This window comes from Arabidopsis thaliana, assembly GCF_000001735.4.
Source record: "Arabidopsis thaliana chromosome 1 sequence".
Lineage (NCBI taxonomy): Eukaryota > Viridiplantae > Streptophyta > Magnoliopsida > Brassicales > Brassicaceae > Arabidopsis > Arabidopsis thaliana.
The window spans coordinates 3,019,347-3,037,712 of record NC_003070.9 but is presented as its reverse complement, the minus strand read 5'-3'; the positions used below and the strand labels follow the sequence as shown (position 1 = coordinate 3,037,712).

The window sequence follows — 18,366 nt, the reverse complement described above, 5'->3', positions numbered from 1 at the left end:
TATTAGCAGAAGAACTTAGAGAGAACTCTCATCAATGGCTGAGCAAGTTCCTATGGTTTGCGAGAATTACTCCATTTTGCCAACGCTCCAACGAGGATTGATAGCTAAGCCTAAGATTAAAAAAAAACATTCTGCTTGGCATTTATTGAATCTCACCAGTAATCTTTACAGGAACACTCTCCGTTTCTGAAGTGATGGAATCTGTTTGCATCTCTTAGAATGATCTCCCTCTCTTTCACCTTAGAGATTATTTTTATTGCTGTGTGGCAATCACTACAAACTCTAAGGTTCTTCATGACTCGGATGGGTATTCCTTCAGATAGCTTTAAAAGAGCATAAGCTACCGCTAGTCTCTCGCTATGATATTTCAGGCTATTGACTTTCTCTTCCTCGTCTACATCGTGCAATGCATAGCTGCAATCAGGATTATACCCGGCTTCTCTCAATAACCCATCCAATTCATCCAGTATCTTCAAAATAGATTCCTGCTCGGGATGGCTATTAATACCCCCACGAGTGAATGCATGCACCTTGTTCTCGACTTCAGTCCAGCTACAACCTGGTGATTTTCTTACCAACCTAGTCTTCATAAGTTTTCTCAGTTCTGCAACGTCAGCCCACCTACCTTGAGATGCATACATGTTGGAGAGCAAGATGTAAGTCCCAGAATTCTCCGGTTCAATCTCTATGAGTTTCTTCGCACAAAATTCTGCCACATCCAGCTGCGAGTGAGTTCTGCACGCTCCTAATAGAGAACCCCAAACTGCAGCATCTGGTTCGACAGTCATACTATCAATCATTTCCATTGCCTCATTAAACCGTCCTGCACGCCCAAGCATATCTACCATGCAAGCATAATGCGCGGTGATTGGCTTAACCCCAAAAACTGATTCCATAGATTCATAGATCTTAAGCCCTTCCTCAACCATCCCAGCGTAACTACATGCTGAGAGAGTTGCAACGAAGGTGACTTCGTTAGGCTTAGTACTACCAGACAAAGGCATCTCACAGAAAACCTTTAATGCTTCCTCTCCAAGACCGTGTGAGGCATAACCAGATATGATTGAATTCCACATGATAATGTCCTTTGAAGGAAACCTGTCAAATATTAGTTTAGACTTCACAAGCTCGCCGCATTTAATGTACATTGTCATTAAAACAGACGCAACATACACATCAACATCAAATTGACATCTAACCAACTGAGCATGGACCTGTTTACCATGGTGGAGGCTTGCTAAGCTGGCGCAGACCGAAAGAATGCTTATCAATGTTGGAAAAGTGGGTCTAACTCCCTGTTTCTGCATCAGAATAAATAAATCAAGAGCCTCCAATTCAAAACCGTTTCTTTCGTGAATTTTGATCACCGTTTGCCAAGATGCATCATTTCTCTCCTTCATTGAATCAAAAACCCTTCTTGCTTTTGCTATCTCTCCTTTCTGTCCAAGCCCGGAAATCATAGCATTACACGCAATAACTGGCTTCACTGGCATAACTTCAAAAAGTTCTTCAGCATCCTCAATTCGCCCATTCTGTACATAGCCCATAAGCATGGAAGTCCATGAAACTTCAGTTTTCTCTGGCATCACATCAAAAATCTTCCTAGCATCATCCACACGATTGTTCTGCCCATATCCTGTGACCATTGTAGTCCAAGTAATCACACTTCTCTCTGACATCTCATCAAAAATCTCTCTTGCCTCATCCACTCTTCCTTCTTTGCACAATCCATGAATCATACTAGTCCTTGCAATATTATCTTTATCCGGTATCATTTCATACAGCTTACACGCATCATCGATTCGCCCATCTTGCAAAAACCCAATAAGCATCACAGTCCAAGAAACCTTATTCTTCTCAGGCATTTTCCAAAACAACGACTCTGCCACATCAACCTTACCATTGTGCACATACCCTTTCACCAACGCCGTCCATGAGACAACATTCCTCTCAGGCATTAAATCAAACACTTTCCTAGCTTCGTCAATCTCCCCGTTCTTCATATACCCGGACACCAAACCATTCCAAGAGATGATGTTTCTGTCAGGCATTTCATCGAACAGTTTCCGTGCATCTCGGGGCATTAGATTCGCAAAGTACCCAGCAACCATAGAGTTCCAGGAAGAGATTGATTTCGAGTCACATGAATCGAAAAGCTTCCGAGCTTCATGAATCTTGCCGATACGAGAGAGATGAGTGATTCTAACATTTGCTGTGGGAGGAGGGATGGTTGTGCTATACGTTCGACGTAGGAGTATCTGTGACTTCATACTCAGAGTACTACCTAGCTCTGAGTGATGAACCTTTAACTTGCAGAACAAGAGTTACAACAAAAACAAAAACCTAAAGAGGAAACCTTTATCAAAAAGAGATTTAACTAAAAAGTAAAAAACAAATCTTGTAGGACAAGGAACGATTTACGGTCTAGAAATACATTTCTATAGCCCAATTGTAGTTTTCTATACAGATATTCGACCTAACGAATCAAATTAGTTACGTATAAAATTAAAAACAATTAGAAGTTAATTTGTTATTACGTATACATATTTGTGTACTCTTGACTTTTTAACACCTAACATATTTGTGTCTCTTTAAACTTCCTCTGTTTCACGGATTCTGGTAATAAAACTCCAAAATACTCTGAAAAATCACCAAGGCAACACTAATATGAAGTTCTTAAAGATAAAGCTCGACAATTCCCCTTCTCACTCCATTCTCAATGAAAAACTTCAATCTTACTCACAGGTTCTCTTAGATATCATTTACACACACACACACAAACAACTCAGTGGTAATTACATTACTATCTCTGTCTTATCAAAATCTCAATCTGAATATAAATTCCAGAATCGTTATGGCGCCAATGGCGAGAATGAGATCATACGGTAACATTCCACAACCTCACGTCGCCTTGTATTATTGTCAAAGAACAACTCCGGGAGGTCTTCTCATCAGTGAAGCCACCGGAGTTTCTGAAACCGCCATGGCGTAAGTCTTTTCTAAAACCAATTCACAGAAAGTTGACTTTTTATGATTTTCATTGACTTTTTTAATCTCTTAAAGGTATCAAAACATGCCAGGGATATGGAGGAAAGAACAAATCGAAGCATGGAAGCCCATCGTTGACGCTGTTCACTCTCACGGCGGCATCTTCTTCTGCCAGCTCTGGCACGCTGGTCGCGTTTCTCATCAAGGTTTATCAAAGAAACTGTTTTACAAGTTTACTCTTTTAAGATTTGAAAATTGCTAAACATGGTTCTTTGTGTAAATATTTGTAGATTGTCAGCCAAATGGAGAATCTCCGGTCTCTTCAACAGATAAGCCATTCGCCGATGATCCATCGAATGAGTTTACACCTCCGAGAAGGTTAAGAACTGACGAAATCCCGACAATTATCAATGATTTTCGTCTCGCTGCAAGAAACGCAACCGAAGCTGGTAAAAAAATCCAAACTTTCACTTTCCAACCAAACCCTAGAAAAAAAGATTCCAACCTAATTTTTTTATTATCTTTTTCTAGGTTTTGATGGAGTAGAGATCCATGGAGCTCACGGGTACTTGATTGACCAGTTTATGAAAGACTCTGTTAACGATCGAACCGATAGTTACGGCGGATCTCTAGAGAATCGATGTAGATTCGCTTTACAAGTAATCGAAGCGGTTTCGAAAGAGATCGGACCTGATCGTGTCGGAATCAGACTCTCACCGTTCGCTGATTACATGGAATCCGGAGATACAGATCCAAAAAGATTAGGGCTTTACATGGCCAAGTCTCTCAACAGATTCGAGATACTCTACTGCCACATGATTGAGCCTAGGATGAAAACCGTCAGTGAGATTTTCGAGTGCAGGGAATCACTTACGCCGATGAGAAATGCGTTTAATGGAACGTTCATTGTCGCCGGAGGTTATACAAGAGAAGACGGAAACAAGGCGGTGGCAGAGGGAAGAACAGATCTTGTAGCGTACGGAAGATTGTTCTTAGCTAATCCTGATTTGCCTAAAAGGTTTGAGCTCAATGCTCCGCTGAATAAGTAAGACAGACCAAGTTTCTACAGTTCTGATCCTGTTGCTGGTTACACTGATTACCCTTTTCTCGATACCACAGATCAATAAGACAAGAGTCTTGTTCAATCTCTTTTCGCTTCAATTGTTATGTCTACTCAAGACCATTAAGAAAATCAATTGTGACCGGTTTTTATATTGGTGAAGTCTAATTTGCACAATTACAGAGGCTAAAACCAAATCCGAAACAAAAATAAAATTTCTTACTTGGAACGGAAGCAATGTGTAGAATGTCAGCCGCCGCAGAAGAAATGGAACGGAGTTGGTGGCGTAGAATGTTGCATCGACAATACTTTCATGGCTACAATGGCGTTAGCAGTCTCGGTGTAGTGTATTCCGTCCCAGCTTATAAACCGAGACCCTTCGTCGCAACTTTTAGAGCCACCATTCCCACACGTTATGTTCACATTGTAGTTGTAAGGAGGCCCTCCGTATCCGCAACATGCCATTAAGGGTTTCTCAAAGCCTGCACAAAACAATTGAGTAGATGATCATAATTAACCATGGAAACAAAACATAGATTTGGTTTTTCAGGTTCCTAAGTATGGTTAAGGTTTGATTCAGATCAGATAGACCGGATTAAAATACCTAATCATGTTTGATGCATGACACAAAAATGCTTAACGAAGTTACACATACATGAAGGATTTATGATGACATAAGATCTTAACCGATAAACAGACACTAATGGTGTTTACTTATATGCATCAAAGCTTACCATAATTGTTGGAGTTTGCGATGAGATCGTACTTGATGGCATAAATGTCGACATAGACAATGTTGGCCTCTTTCAGTTCCGTCCTCAGATCCCGACACATATGATCCAGTCCTTCGTTAAACAGTTTTGCAGCTGCGTTATAAGTTGCTAGACAACCATGCTTATCAAAACCTTTGCTATGAACCATTGAAAGTTTCTGAGGCAGACAACCTAATGGTCCTGTGTTGTGAACCCAAAATTTCCTCCCTCCTTCATCATACAATATCTGCAAAACAAATTTAACAAAAGATTTCAACTCTCTCCCAATATCAAGACTTATTGTTTAGCACACTCTAGCATGTTTTATTCAGAATAAACCCACAAACTCTAGTTCTTACCTTTATGGCACTTTTGATCTCGGAAATAACGTTTGGAATAAGCTTGACGACCCGGGAGTAAGAAAGGCCTTTGGAGAATGAATCCGCAATATCATTCTGTCCGATATCGATCATGTACAATGCGTTTCTGAATCCACTTTCGCCTATCATCATCTCTTTCAAAGGATCTGCAAAACATAATGCAAGGGTCCTTTAGTGAATTACCTATTTTTTTGCTAAAGAGTTAATTACGATCAGATAGATACCTGAAATAGAAGCAAGCTCGAGTGCTCGGGATTTGAAATGGAGGAACTGCATGAGCTGAATGTTGAGAGCAAAAGGAACATATCTGGGAAGAGTGGAAGATCCAACAATTGCGAAATTGGCACCGTTTTGGAACTTTGATCCAACCAATGAGTCTAAGTATGGGTTCAATAGACTTGTATTCAAACTCTGGCCTGCCAATATGTCAGAAAAGAATGGAATATTAGATTCATATTTACTTTTGAAGTTAGATATAGAAGTTGCATTTCAACTTTACCAACCACCAAAATTTAACTTGAATCTGCATATCGTTAGTAACAAAATATTTTCATGCATTATAGTATATAAATGACTAAAATATGAAACCTTATAACATGTGATTTGGACAAAACAGAACGCATACTTAACATTGATACCAAAAAAAAAAAAAAAAAACAGAACGCATCTTTTACTATACGGCGTTGTTTGACTCTTTAGTCACGCAATCTAATGTAACGAGTGGGTTCACGCGCCGAATCTACATGGTGGCACCCACTTTTGATTGTGATATCTTCCCATGTTGGTAAGTGGGACCCACTTTTCTTTGGATTAGATTTTCATCATTTCAACGAGTGAATTGTGTCGTTTTGTGGCATCACGCAACGCGATCACCGTCATCAATTATTAGCCGTTGATTAAGGTTTACATCTATTCCATCGGACGGTTGTCACGACTTCATTGCACTTACCTCTAATCTCCACCGTCTAAATAATTAACTAGAGTTAAAAAAAGTCAAGAGAAAGTTGACTTACAAAGGAAATCGATGACGAGGCGTCCGTCGGATAATCGGCCGGTGGATCTCTGGAAAAACGAACGACCGTTAGGAAGACCAATGCTGTATCCGAGTCCGGCGACGAGTCCACCCGTGTCGGAGTTGGAATCGCCAAAGTTAAAAATCACCGGCGGAACCTGACATCCTCCGGCCACTGCCAAGTTTTGTCGGAGAATGAGGATAAACGGAAGGAGAACAAGAAGGAAAGAGTGGGAGTGAAGAGAGAGAGTAGCCATTGTAACTTGCTAGTAGAGATTTGATCAAGATAGAGTGAAGATCGAAAGCTTTGTAATAAATTGTAATAATGGTAAGCCTTAAGTGTGTGGGCCTTATTTCTCTTATTTTAAGCTATAGTGTGTGAGTGTGATTCTTTAGTGAATTTAAAAACAAAGCCTAAGACTTTGTATGTTGGTGGTTGACAGTGACAGACACATAACTCAAGCTTACTGTTGGCTCCAGCTCCAATGTAGATGCTAATTGTTCATACATAAATATGCATATGCATCCTAAAGTATATATCCAAAACGAATGTACAATGGAATTTTCCTTTTGTACGTAACAACGAAAAGATAAGATCGAAAAAATATGCGGCGAAAATTTACGTTGGAACTTGGAAGCCAAAGAGGACGCGGAAATTAATCATCTGGACGCCAACGCTAGCTTGTTTGACTTATGCAAATGGAGCATTACTCATAATTTATTCATCTTCAACTCCAAAAGCATTTCGTATAAAAATTAACCACTGATATCCAGCAAAATGTTAAGCATCACTTACTTTCTCAAATTTCAGCCAACAAAAAAGTTTAACGTGTTTGGTATACCTATGTGCTGACTACAGACCAATGTTTTATCTCTATCCATATGAAATGACATTCTTGCTCAAGGAAGTCACTGTACACCTAAGGAAAGGCCTTTTAAGAATAAATGAGGCCTTTTAAGACCAATAATTGGCCCAACAATATATGTTGTTTTGTATATGAGATTTTCTTATATTATACAAGTTTTCATTATGCATTTTACTTTAGTTTACTAAAGTTTTATATATAAATCATTATGTTTCAGTATAGTTTTTAATTAAAAATTAATTAGTTTTCTGAAAATTATACTAGCCACTCTAGTTATATCCTACTTTTTAATGATATAAATTCCAGTTATTTTCAAAGATATTCTTAAATTACGTATGTCCAACCCATTGTGTAAATGATTACCTAGTTCATACATTAAAAATATATAGTATATATACAGTATGCAGTCGAACTGAAACATGTAATAATATAATCATGAATTTAATTATATATTAAATTTTAGAAATAATTAGATGCATACATTTTGCGGATACTTACCTAGTTATATTTATATTGCATAAGATGCATGCCATTCAATATATATTCGATAATCCATGCCCAACTTCCAACCCTTTTGGGATATAAATAGTTAATTTACCATTTATGATATATATTACACACACAAAAGTTTGACAAAAAGCAAGAGTGATATAATGAAAATCAATTCAAAATACGTAAGATAATACTAATTCGATATTGTTAATCAAGCGATAAACCAAGCCCTTGGTTTAATATCACAGAAACGAGTTTTAGCAAAGGCAAATTGATTGCTTGAAGCTTGAGAAAGACATTCACAAGCTCCACCAAACCCATGAAAAAACGGAAACCAAAAAAATGGATTAAAACGAGGAAAATAAGTTAGATTTTTTTTTGACAAAACGCCAATTTGGATTGTATTAGTAATCAGCAAGGAGAAAATTTAAATAAATTGCCAAAAATATCAAATGATTCATATCACCTATTGTTTCGTGTTCTTATGCCCTAAAGAGAGTCCAAGTGTTACAAGCAAACTTCATTCTCGAACCGTTTCTCACCTTTCTGTTTAAAACATCTCTCTCTATATATATGTATGTATATAAATAAATATATGTATGTGCATGTATATATAAATGTGTGTATATATACATCTTTGGCTATAAATATAAGGTCGAACCAAAATAAAATATAGATTTGGGGAAACTAATAAATGATATAGAGAATCCACCTCTCTCCCTTATTTTTTTTTCTTGGTTTCTTGACCTATTATTATTGATTAGTAATAGTGAGAGAGGCATATTTTGGAGATACACATAAACACATAAATTGGAAGAATAAAATAAAAGAGAGTGAGAGATGGCTAAATCAGATATGTTGCCGTTCTTGGCGATGGTGTTGGTGCAAATCGGCTACGCAGGCATGAACATTACGTCGAAGATGGCTATGGAGGCCGGTATGAAGCCACTCATCCTGGTCGCTTATCGTCAGATATTTGCCACTATCGCCACTTTTCCGGTCGCATTTTTTCTCGAACGGTAAAAAAAAAACCATACTAATATCTGCCCATATACATCTTATTTGATCAACTAACGATTTTAGACATGTATGAATTACACGATTAAAACAATTGCATCGATGAAATGTTGAATTTGTTTTAATTCTTGAATAAAGCATATGGGTGTTTTTATTACTTTTTTGGGGTTAAAAGTAATTAGGTTTTAGGTGGTGAGTCTATGTTTTACAAAGATCAGCAAGAAATGCTAAACTTTGATTAGCTAAATTTTTCTTTTAGCATTGTTTTTTTGTGTTTTCAAGTTTGTCTTAACTGCGAAAGTAGAAAATGATGAAATCATATTCATCAACATAAACGTCAAAATGGTGAGTGCGTATATTAAAATATTAACGACGAAAAACCATTTACTAAATGGCTTTGTGAGTCTCATGTAGAACGTTTTTACGTCTTTGAACTTTCTTGCGTCACCTAAATTTATTACTTTCCAAAAGTTTCAAAAATCAAGCTTTTTAATTTATTGACATAGAAGTACTGCATGCTTAAAGTCTTTTTTTTTTGTGGTCAAGATTTTTTTTGATATATGTTAATAACTTAATTCATCAGTACTATACGTTGAATAGATTTAAATTCATTAATTTACTTCTTATTATTTTACAATTTTGGCAACAAATGAACCTCCATTTAGAAGACTAAAAATTAAAAACACTAAACTAATAATTAAGAAAAAAAGTTTAGCACGACATCGTCTTATTTTCCGGAGATTACGATAGAATACGCATATAATGGTATATGGTAAGCTATAAGTTTCTTGATGAATAATATTAATTCAGAATGTGAAGAAAAATGTGGTAAAGAAAAAAAAGACAAAAAAGTGGTAAAGTGACGCTGATTAATTAGTTGAAATGTAGTAGACACTAGCTTTTTTCTTTTGTTTATTGGGATTAGTATTTACCGTTATTTTTTCATAATCATGGTACCGTCAATGATTTTGGTGGTATGTGGAAACCTAAGTAGTTACATTATCATTAATTCCGTTTTCCGAGAGAGAAACAAATGAGAAATGTGACGCAGTCTCACACAATCCACGCGTCACGTTTCTTTCTTAAACCGAAGCACATGATGACAAACAAATCATGATGCCAGGTGAGTTAAGCGTCGTCAGGTGCCGTGCCATCTTCATTTGCCAAGACACGTGCTTCTTCAATTACGTTTTTTACTCTGTTTCTCCACTCTAATCTCTTCATATGATATGAGAAGTGAATTTGATTGTTTTCTTGAGTCTCGGTTTAACTTAACCGGGTGGTTTTAGGATTAGTTGCATGATTACATTCAATGAGAAATGCTTTAATTGATTAATAATGATTAGTGGACTAATGAAAACATAAATTTTTCATACACGGTTTCTTGTGCAGGAAGACAAGACCGAAGATCACACTTAGGATTCTTGTCCAAGTCTTCTTCTGCTCCATTACTGGGTATCTTACATACACTTTACCTACTAATTGCAATCTTACTTTGTTATAAAGCGATTTACATTGATTTTCTTTGCAGTGCGACTGGAAACCAAGTGCTATATTTCGTAGGACTTCAGAATTCATCTCCGACCATTGCTTGTGCCTTAACTAATCTCTTACCAGCGGTCACTTTCCTCCTCGCCGCAATATTCAGGTTATATGAAATTAATCTTAATTAAGTTTCCTTCAGACAATACTCGTTTATGATTATTGCTTAACACAAGACTTTTTTCTTTTCAGACAAGAAACCGTGGGGATCAAGAAGGCATCAGGACAAGCCAAAGTGATAGGGACGCTAGTATGTGTGATCGGAGCCATGGTTCTCTCCTTCTACCATGGTCACACCATCGGCATTGGAGAATCCAAGATCCATTGGGCCTACGCTGAAAACATCACGAAACATGGTTCCAGTTCTGGCCATTCTAATTTCTTCTTGGGACCTTTTCTTATTATGGCTGCTGCCGTTTCTTGGGCCGCTTGGTTCATTATCCAGGTAACTTAATTACTTAATTAAAAAAAAATGTAGCTTCAAACAATTTGAACCCACATAATGGAAAATGAAACTAAATTCTCATTTGGTTATGATAAATATTATTTTGGTTACAGACGAAGATGAGTGAAACATTTGCAGCACCGTACACGAGCACACTACTAATGTGTTTGATGGGAAGTATCCAATGTGGAGCCATTGCTTTGATCTCCGATCATACAATCTCTGATTGGTCTCTCAGCTCTCCTCTCCGCTTCATATCCGCCCTTTATGCCGTAAGTCCACATACATATACTATGATCATTAGATAACAATCTTAAGCTAAAAATATATGACACTAGTATAAAACACGGATCATGCAGGGAGTGGTGGCGTCTGCGTTAGCTTTCTGCCTAATGTCATGGGCTATGCAGAGGAAAGGTCCTCTGTACGTCTCTGTTTTCAGCCCTTTACTTCTCGTAGTTGTCGCCATTTTCAGCTGGGCTCTTCTTGAAGAGAAACTCTACACCGGCACGTATGTTTCTATACATCTTTATCTATCTCTCTGTGTGTTTAAACATTATATAAACGAGATGATGATGATGAATTTATATGATATATGTATATTAGGTTTATGGGATCAGCACTTGTGGTTATTGGTCTCTATGGCGTATTGTGGGGGAAAGACAGAGAGGTGAGTGAGAAGGAAGAAGAAAGGGAGAAGGTGAAACAACAAAACCATAAAGTCAAGAGTGAAAGTAATGAAGATATTGAATCGAGATTACCGGTAGCAAGTAGTGGAAATGGTTCCACAAGGTCTACATCGCCTTAAAATGGTGATTGCTTCTTCATCATATATAAGTATGAGCTATGGAAGAACCTTTTGGGATTTCTTGTTATCTAAGTTACTGCAACTAAATTGGATTTTCGGAGTGTTTAATTTTGTATCCCATTTTGAGGCTAATGATGGAGTGTTGATTTGTGTGTTCATCCTATGGACAACAAATATCACCTGTTTGATCTCTATATATATTCAGTATTCTTAATCTTCATCGTTTCCATTATCTTATTTTCTTTCTAATAACCTATTTCCTTTATCCCCAAAACAAATCAAATCATAGTCTTCAAGTAATTTATTTTATGTTTTGTCAGAGGGTGAAAGTTATTACAGACCTTCAATATTCATTTAGACCCAAAATGTAAAATAGTGCCTTGAAACAGAGGGTTTCGGTTCGTGCAAGTCAATTACAATTGGCTGTAACGGTTTAATCCTGGTTTAGTAACTCAAGTGTTATATACGAATCAAAACAGAGTCGCTGTTCTGTTTTGTTAATCTTCTTCGTCATTCTTGATTACGAGTTGCAAGGTTTATCTCGGTTCATGTACCTGTAATCGATAGATATAGTAGATTTGATACAGAACATGGAGAATCACATGCGATTTAGTTAGACTTAATTGTCAAAGACAAACACTATGGACATTTATTAGTATTATTGACCACCTGATTTTGCCATAAGGTCATAATTCATAGAAGCAAAAACAGAATTAGATCTTACAGAAAAAGATATATTATATTATATCCCAAGTGTTTATTTTTATCCTTATCAAGTTCAGTTCAATTCAACCTCAGCATCAGCATCGCCATTAAAAACATATATGCATATAGAGAATTGCAATTAAGAAGATTCTGTAACCATTATTAATTAGAATATTTCTGGAAACATTTGCTACTATGTCATGATTCAACAACAATCAGATTATGAAGAAACCATATGACTAACAATCTGTTCCATGGATAGTAAGATCTTCGTCTGTCTGTTTTTCTCAATCAACGGATTGATCTGATAACCGAGCACATTGAAATCTGTCTTACAGATATCAACAGCCATAGAAACTTTCTTTTCGATATTGACAATCTTACTGTAGTAAGCTTGCTTGAAGAAGGTTACAGCTTTCGTGAACGCCGAGTTCACAATGGCGTAAGCTTCGGCGCACGCTTGAAGATCAGGCCTCTCGTCTCCAGCATTCCTGAGAAGCGTGCTGATGAAGAAATAAGTGTTGGCCGCGAACCTTTCAGCTTCGCTTACTGTCACGTTCATGATTTCTTTGTTACTTGCGGGAAAAGTATTCAGGTTCTTGATCAAGAGACTACTGCAAAATCTGGTATCCATTGTCTGCTTGCAGATTCCGTTGACCCTTTGTTGAGTTTTTTCATCGAGAAAAGCTTCTGCAACGGAGGAAGCGAGTATAATTGCCAAAACTATCGAGAGAATGTGATGCATTTTCATCTTTCTTCTTTTTTTTTTTTTTTTGTAAATTGAGTATGTGGTCATTTGAGAAAGAAATTTGTTATTTTATATATGAAATTAGGCATTTGAATGAATCAGTCAAGAGTCAAAAAAAGTCTTTGTAAGTTACCAAAATTGCGTGTGAGAATTAGTGTATTTCAAGGAAAAGAAAACAATTCCCAAACTACAATATTTTGTTTATTTATCTGAACTAACATTCAATGTTTATAAATTATTTGAGTTGACCAAATCTTCAATACATTAAAAAGTCAGTATTGATGCATATGTGTCAAGGCCACAATTACACTCAACTTTTATTTTTTTATTTAATTCTACTATTATTTTTGTCAAACACTTTAAAATTAATAATTTTTGTTTAAAAATAAATTAATAACTTATATTTATTTTACTGTTAGAGTTTTCAACCAAAACAAATTGTCTTTGGAAAAAAGTAGCATAACATATATGCATATATCTACTTAAAAACATATGCTTATATTTTTATATATATAGTACATATAGTATCTGTGTGTGAATATATTTATATAGTTGTTAATAAATAATTATTAAGATATATATGTGTGTGTGTCTTCAATCGCAAATCATATATATGAAAGGAGGCTAACTCTCTCCCACAACTTGACACATCATCACATGAGAGATTGTCACCTAGACTTCATAAAATAAGTAATACATAATTAGTAATTAATTTAACATAACAACTAAAATAGGAGGATATAATTAATCAGAAATTGAACCATCACTCTTTCTACATTTTTTAATTCAATATATCCTATGTAATTTTGAGATCCACTTAAGTGGCTAAAGTGATCATAAAATCCAAACATGTTACACATATTCCTTGCCTAAAAATTAGACGATTATTAAGAAAGAAACTAAATGAATATGCAGATTAAATATATCTAAGCTTTTCGAGATTTATGCTAAGAAAACAAGTAATTTGAAAGATGTTTGAGGAGCTATCCTTATAACTAATACGTAAGATATAAGATTATGACAAGAACTTAACTAAACTTTCCAAGAACATCAAGTTGAATATGATTAGATTGAATATGCAGACACATAATTAACAAAGACATGTTCTATTTTTAGTGTAAGAAATAAATTTTCTAAAATTTCACCTTCTCACAATCTAAACATATAACCAAAAAAATAAGGATATCTAACTTAAAAAAAAAAACTGAGAATCTAGAACAACAATAAAAAAATAACTCAAACACATTCGTTTTTCAGATGAACTAATATAGTTGGACTTTTCAAAAACAATTACAAATCATATTTATCTTTCAAAACCGATGCATTCAACTTTACTTTATATGAACAGGCATTATATAAAACAATTTGTAAATAGTAATACATAAACCCGCATGTAATGCGGGTACTCATCTAGTGTATATGAAGTTTTTTTACCAATTAGAAGAAGATTTTGTTTGACTACTTAAATGCCGATATCTTAGTAACTCGAATATGCATATGAATAGGGAAATCAATAACTCTTCAAATAGAGCTAGCCTTTTAAATGGTTGTAGTTGTTAGCTAGTTATTTGCAAATGAATAGGTGGTTTAGACTTTTAGTTGATTGGAAAATTAATAAATATTGTTAAGGGATCATATTCGAGTGAGCAGAAAATTGCAACAGAGTGGAGATGAGATCTTACTACAGAAGGTGAATATGTCGAAGAAAGCTATTGATATGTTGACCAAATAGTCACTGCGATTAAGTTTTAGCATTGCTTAAACTTGATATACGTCTTTCAATGCTAAAGGAAGAAAGAACCCTCAGATAGCAAACAAGATTCTGAAGTCGCTGCAGTTGGAGCTTGTTCTAGACTTCTAGTTGACCTAAAAATCAATAAGCATTATTAGGAGGTCCTACTCAAATCAAATGAGCCTATGAAAGAATTGATTTAGGTAGAATATCTCTTTCCTATATATTCATAAAGTTAGTTAAAGGATTTTTTTTTTAAAAATAAAGGATTCGATATCTAATTAATACCGTTCTCCTGTTTTATGCTTTACGAGTTTATTGAATAAGCCAAAATCACAACAATAAAGAAATAATATTCATTACATAGAACGAGATTTAGTCATGCAGATCTTAGTAACTCGAGTAGAAAATCAAGAGTTAGTATTCGAACACGTTTCTTCGCTTGAATCTCTTATAGTTGTATTCATCAAGGTTTAACACATTAGGCATTCTTCATAAGCAACATCGTATATTATATAAATTAATTAAGTAGTTTTGTTTATCAACAAATGCCAAATTTGAATTTGGTGTTGACAACAATGACTCTAATACAAATTATTAAACTACAAGTCTTGGTCATTCACTATTGTTTGATGGAAATTATTCATAAACATTCATAATTTATTGTTTTTTCATTTATTTACTTTTGTACGAAATTTATAAAATATAAGAAAAGAGATTTTATGCTTAATTTTATTTTGTTATATTTTCTATATATTATTGATATTATATTTGTTACAAATCACTGATTAATGTTCTCAAATATTGAAAAACTGGGCAGTAACTACTGAGCTAATCAAGGAAGCCTTCTCATTTTTGACCATATGTCCAGAAACAGCAGACATGGTGATCAATATTCTCATAACTCTCTTCTTCTCAAGCAGAGGCTCCTTGTAAGGAGGAATAAGAAAATCGCCCCTACACTCTTCTAAGATCTTGGCTGTGGACAAAATGGCTTCATCCATAAGTTCGTACTCTCCTTTTGAAAATAGAAAGCGAATTTCTAAGAAACTATTGGTCTCTCTCTTATAAACTGCATGACAAGTCTTGAGACCACTCGTCTCCTTAGGGCCAGGCCATTTGCGGAGGATGTTATCGATGAAAATGTAAGTATCACTGGCGTGAGCCATAGTGGTGTATATTATGAGACTCGTGAGTTCTTTGATAGTAGCCGTTGGTGTCTTCAATTTTTCATGGATGATTTTATTGCAAAATCCATAATCTTCGTTTTCTATGCAAATACTATTGATCAGTGCTTCTGTTGGTCCATCGGCTTCGACTCCTTCAATGTGAGGAGTAAAAATATAAAGAACAAGAACGATCATGAGAAAAACGAAGGGCGCGAAATTCATAATTTTGTATTCTAAATTTTAGAAGAGATTGTGTGTTGCATAGATTCTTGAATAACATGTATAAAATATGTGTGGTAGCTTACCCATTTATGCTTTACTTTGTTAATTACGTTTCCAAAATTAGTGAGTCAATAATGTAGGAAAATGAAGAACTTACCAATTGCATAAATAGAAATACAAATTTATCACATTTTTTGATAAATAAATATTGAATATAATTTAAAGTTTCTAAGTCAAGTATATTAAATTCAAAGAATTTAAAAAAAAATAGAAGAAGATTAAAAAAACTATATATAGGAGAAAATTAAAAAACTATATATAGGAGAAATAATTAACAAAACTATATATATTTTCATTGTATTTTAGGAAGGAAAGTCCATAGCAAACATATAAGGTACAAAGAGGGTTTGGGGATTAAAAAGTCCTCTTAATTCAGTAAATTAAAAAACAGTAAAGCACAATTTCATATAACAAATTCCTAAGTAAACATCACCAGTTTCACAAACTATTAGCAAACTGGTGTTGACAAGAACCTCGCTCGTCAGCCCTCACAAAGTTGTCTAAGCCGCGGATGGAGCTTTGGCACATTGAAGCACATCAGCTTCAGACAAATCTGTAAAGAACTGTGGAAGGGTTTTCGGTTTCCTGTGAACATCTTCTTTTTGTCCGCAATGCACATTAAAGTTTTTGTAGTCAAGAGACTCGTCGTTGTAAATGTCCCACCATTTCTCTACAAGCATCTTGATGTCTTCCCTCTCCATATTTCCTTCTTGGCCTGTGAACCTATTCACAAAACAGAGAAGCAATTTCAGATCTTTCACCTTTTTTTTTTTAAATTAACAAGAAGATAATTAGATCATACCTCCAAGGCTTAGCACCGGCTGCACAGTAATGAACAACCTTAGCTTCGTTAAGCTCTATGTTCTCTGGATGCCTCCAGAGCATGGCCAAGACAAGATTGTAAACTGGTGGAATAGGCTTGTATATGTCTTTGAAGTACATGTTCAAGAAATCCTATAAAACACACACAAATCAACTTAGCCTCATAATATTAGAGTAAGGTACAAGACCTCTAATATGTATAGTGGTAGCTGCCCCATGTATGTATATAATCATATATATATATATATATATATATATATATATACTGTGTAGATTTTGTATTACCTGTTCAGCAAAAGGTGTGGGAGGGACAACTTTGAGTGTCTCCAAAAGGTTGTAATAAGTGGGGAGGCTTGGCTCGTAGACGAACATGCCGGCGTTGAAGTACAACGGTGGCTTAGGACCAAGCTCTGACTCAGGCCACGTCACCTTGTCCGGACACTGTTGGCAGTAGCCAATCTTGTACTGAGGCGTGTGGCTCCAAGTCTTCTCGCAGAAACAGTCTTTAACGGCGTAGAAGTTGCCGTCAGGAAGATCAAACAAGTGATCTATGTTCTCAAACACTTGTATGTCTCCGTCTAAGTATATCAGCTTGCTGTACTCTACAAACTGCATCCAAATAGTTATTGTTTCATCAAGAAAACTTAAATTCAGATTCTCAAGTCTTTTAAACCTAGATACTATCATGTATATAAATACCTTCCAAATACGAAGTTTAGAGTAGTTGAGGACGTAGTAAGCCATAGCAAACTGAGTTTGGTTATCCGGTGGGTAAACCGGCTGAATCTCCTTGATGACGCAGCCTTGGTCCAATAGCTGTCTCCGGTGATCGGCCGGCACGTCAGGTAACACAGCAACCACTAATGGGTACTTGCTTTTAGTTTTCCTTAGCCCTTTAGCCAGACCAACCACTCCTTTCACGTAGTCTCCGGTTCCGGCGAGGAACGTAACGTACGCTCTCTTCTTTTCTCCGTAGCTCAACTTGTTGTTCATCTCAGGTGCCATCTTGTCCGAGAAAGATTATCAGAGAAAACTCTTTTCTTTGTGATGATCAGTTTTGAGTTGTTGATAAGTGATTTGATTGTTGGTGAGAAACAACTTATATAGGCTTTGAGGCCGTGATTATGGCTAATTAATAAAACGGTTAATTATCCACCGGGGAAAGCTTCGTAAGTTCGTATTAAGTTGAAGATGCCCGAAATGATGACATGGCGATGCAGTGTGACAGGTCCACTTTAGATACTACCCCATGTGTTTAGCGAGAGAGGGCCCTACCAGCGCTAACGAAATCTCGTGATTGGTTGAAGGATCTCCGTTGAATTCAATACAAGGCTGTGATAATGCCACGTGGCCTAAATGGAGCCCACGAAGAAGAAGCTGAGGGAACATTGATTGGTTGTTACTATACCCAAAGCTAATTTGCTGCTCGTTAATTGTTAAGTAATCTATTTTGTCCGACCCATGGCCGACCTACTATTTATGTAGTGGTTGTTTTCTATAAATTTGATATTTTCTTCTTTTGTCCTAACGTCATAATTTTAATATT

General features: G+C 35.8%; 7 protein-coding genes and 1 long non-coding RNA gene across 10 annotated transcripts; 3 read left to right on the top strand and 5 right to left on the bottom strand.

Moving 5' to 3' along the window:
• Positions 1-25: 25 nt before the first annotated feature.
• On the bottom strand, positions 26-2,313 carry AT1G09410 (pentatricopeptide (PPR) repeat-containing protein). The gene has a single exon (NM_100811.2). It carries the CDS (start codon positions 2,268-2,270, stop codon positions 153-155), a length of 2,118 nt encoding a protein of 705 aa, NP_172412.1. The 5' UTR covers positions 2,271-2,313; the 3' UTR covers positions 26-152.
• Positions 2,314-2,316: 3 nt separating this feature from the next.
• Positions 2,317-4,201, top strand: AT1G09400 (FMN-linked oxidoreductases superfamily protein; the record flags this gene model as incomplete). Of its 2 annotated transcripts, NM_100810.2 has the most annotated exons (5): positions 2,677-2,745; positions 2,848-2,988; positions 3,064-3,194; positions 3,279-3,437; positions 3,520-4,201. In NM_100810.2, the coding sequence occupies exons 1-5, from the start codon at positions 2,720-2,722 to the stop codon at positions 4,035-4,037; spliced, it is 975 nt and encodes a 324-aa protein (NP_172411.1). In that variant the 5' UTR covers positions 2,677-2,719. The 2 variants fall into 2 exon arrangements, with proteins under 2 accessions (NP_001322114.1, NP_172411.1); NM_001331832.1 differs by having other exon boundaries at positions 2,317-2,745; positions 2,848-3,194; positions 3,520-4,037.
• On the bottom strand, positions 4,131-6,667 carry AT1G09390 (GDSL-like Lipase/Acylhydrolase superfamily protein). Its single transcript, NM_100809.5, has 5 exons — positions 6,194-6,667; positions 5,405-5,596; positions 5,160-5,326; positions 4,783-5,047; positions 4,131-4,530 (listed from the first exon to the last, which is right to left on the bottom strand). The coding sequence occupies exons 1-5, from the start codon at positions 6,447-6,449 to the stop codon at positions 4,298-4,300; spliced, it is 1,113 nt and encodes a 370-aa protein (NP_172410.1). The 5' UTR covers positions 6,450-6,667; the 3' UTR covers positions 4,131-4,297.
• Positions 5,574-6,216, top strand: AT1G04697. Its single transcript, NR_138760.1, has one exon. It is a non-coding gene; the product is annotated as an other RNA (long non-coding RNA).
• A 1,496-nt stretch (positions 6,668-8,163) lies between the features above and the next one.
• On the top strand, positions 8,164-11,651 carry UMAMIT25 (nodulin MtN21 /EamA-like transporter family protein). Its single transcript, NM_100808.3, has 7 exons — positions 8,164-8,569; positions 9,960-10,022; positions 10,099-10,215; positions 10,302-10,554; positions 10,668-10,826; positions 10,914-11,065; positions 11,161-11,651. The coding sequence occupies exons 1-7, from the start codon at positions 8,391-8,393 to the stop codon at positions 11,360-11,362; spliced, it is 1,125 nt and encodes a 374-aa protein (NP_172409.1). The 5' UTR covers positions 8,164-8,390; the 3' UTR covers positions 11,363-11,651.
• A 522-nt stretch (positions 11,652-12,173) lies between these two features.
• On the bottom strand, positions 12,174-12,836 carry AT1G09370 (Plant invertase/pectin methylesterase inhibitor superfamily protein). Its single transcript, NM_100807.3, has one exon. The coding sequence runs from the start codon at positions 12,816-12,818 to the stop codon at positions 12,288-12,290; it is 531 nt and encodes a 176-aa protein (NP_172408.3). The 5' UTR covers positions 12,819-12,836; the 3' UTR covers positions 12,174-12,287.
• Positions 12,837-15,344: 2,508 nt separating this feature from the next.
• Positions 15,345-15,911, bottom strand: AT1G09360 (Plant invertase/pectin methylesterase inhibitor superfamily protein; the record flags this gene model as incomplete). Its single annotated transcript, NM_100806.1, has 1 exon — positions 15,345-15,911. One exon carries the CDS (start codon positions 15,909-15,911, stop codon positions 15,345-15,347), a length of 567 nt encoding a protein of 188 aa, NP_172407.1.
• Positions 15,912-16,269: 358 nt separating this feature from the next.
• GolS3 (galactinol synthase 3) lies at positions 16,270-18,074 on the bottom strand. 2 transcript variants are annotated; one of them, NM_100805.2, is made up of 4 exons: positions 17,520-18,074; positions 17,106-17,429; positions 16,801-16,952; positions 16,270-16,721 (listed from the first exon to the last, which is right to left on the bottom strand). In NM_100805.2, the coding sequence occupies exons 1-4, from the start codon at positions 17,823-17,825 to the stop codon at positions 16,499-16,501; spliced, it is 1,005 nt and encodes a 334-aa protein (NP_172406.1). In that variant the 5' UTR covers positions 17,826-18,074; the 3' UTR covers positions 16,270-16,498. The 2 variants fall into 2 exon arrangements, with proteins under 2 accessions (NP_172406.1, NP_001320559.1); NM_001331831.1 differs by lacking the exon at positions 17,520-18,074 and having other exon boundaries at positions 16,272-16,721; positions 17,106-17,492.
• Between the last annotated feature and the right edge of the window lie 292 nt (positions 18,075-18,366).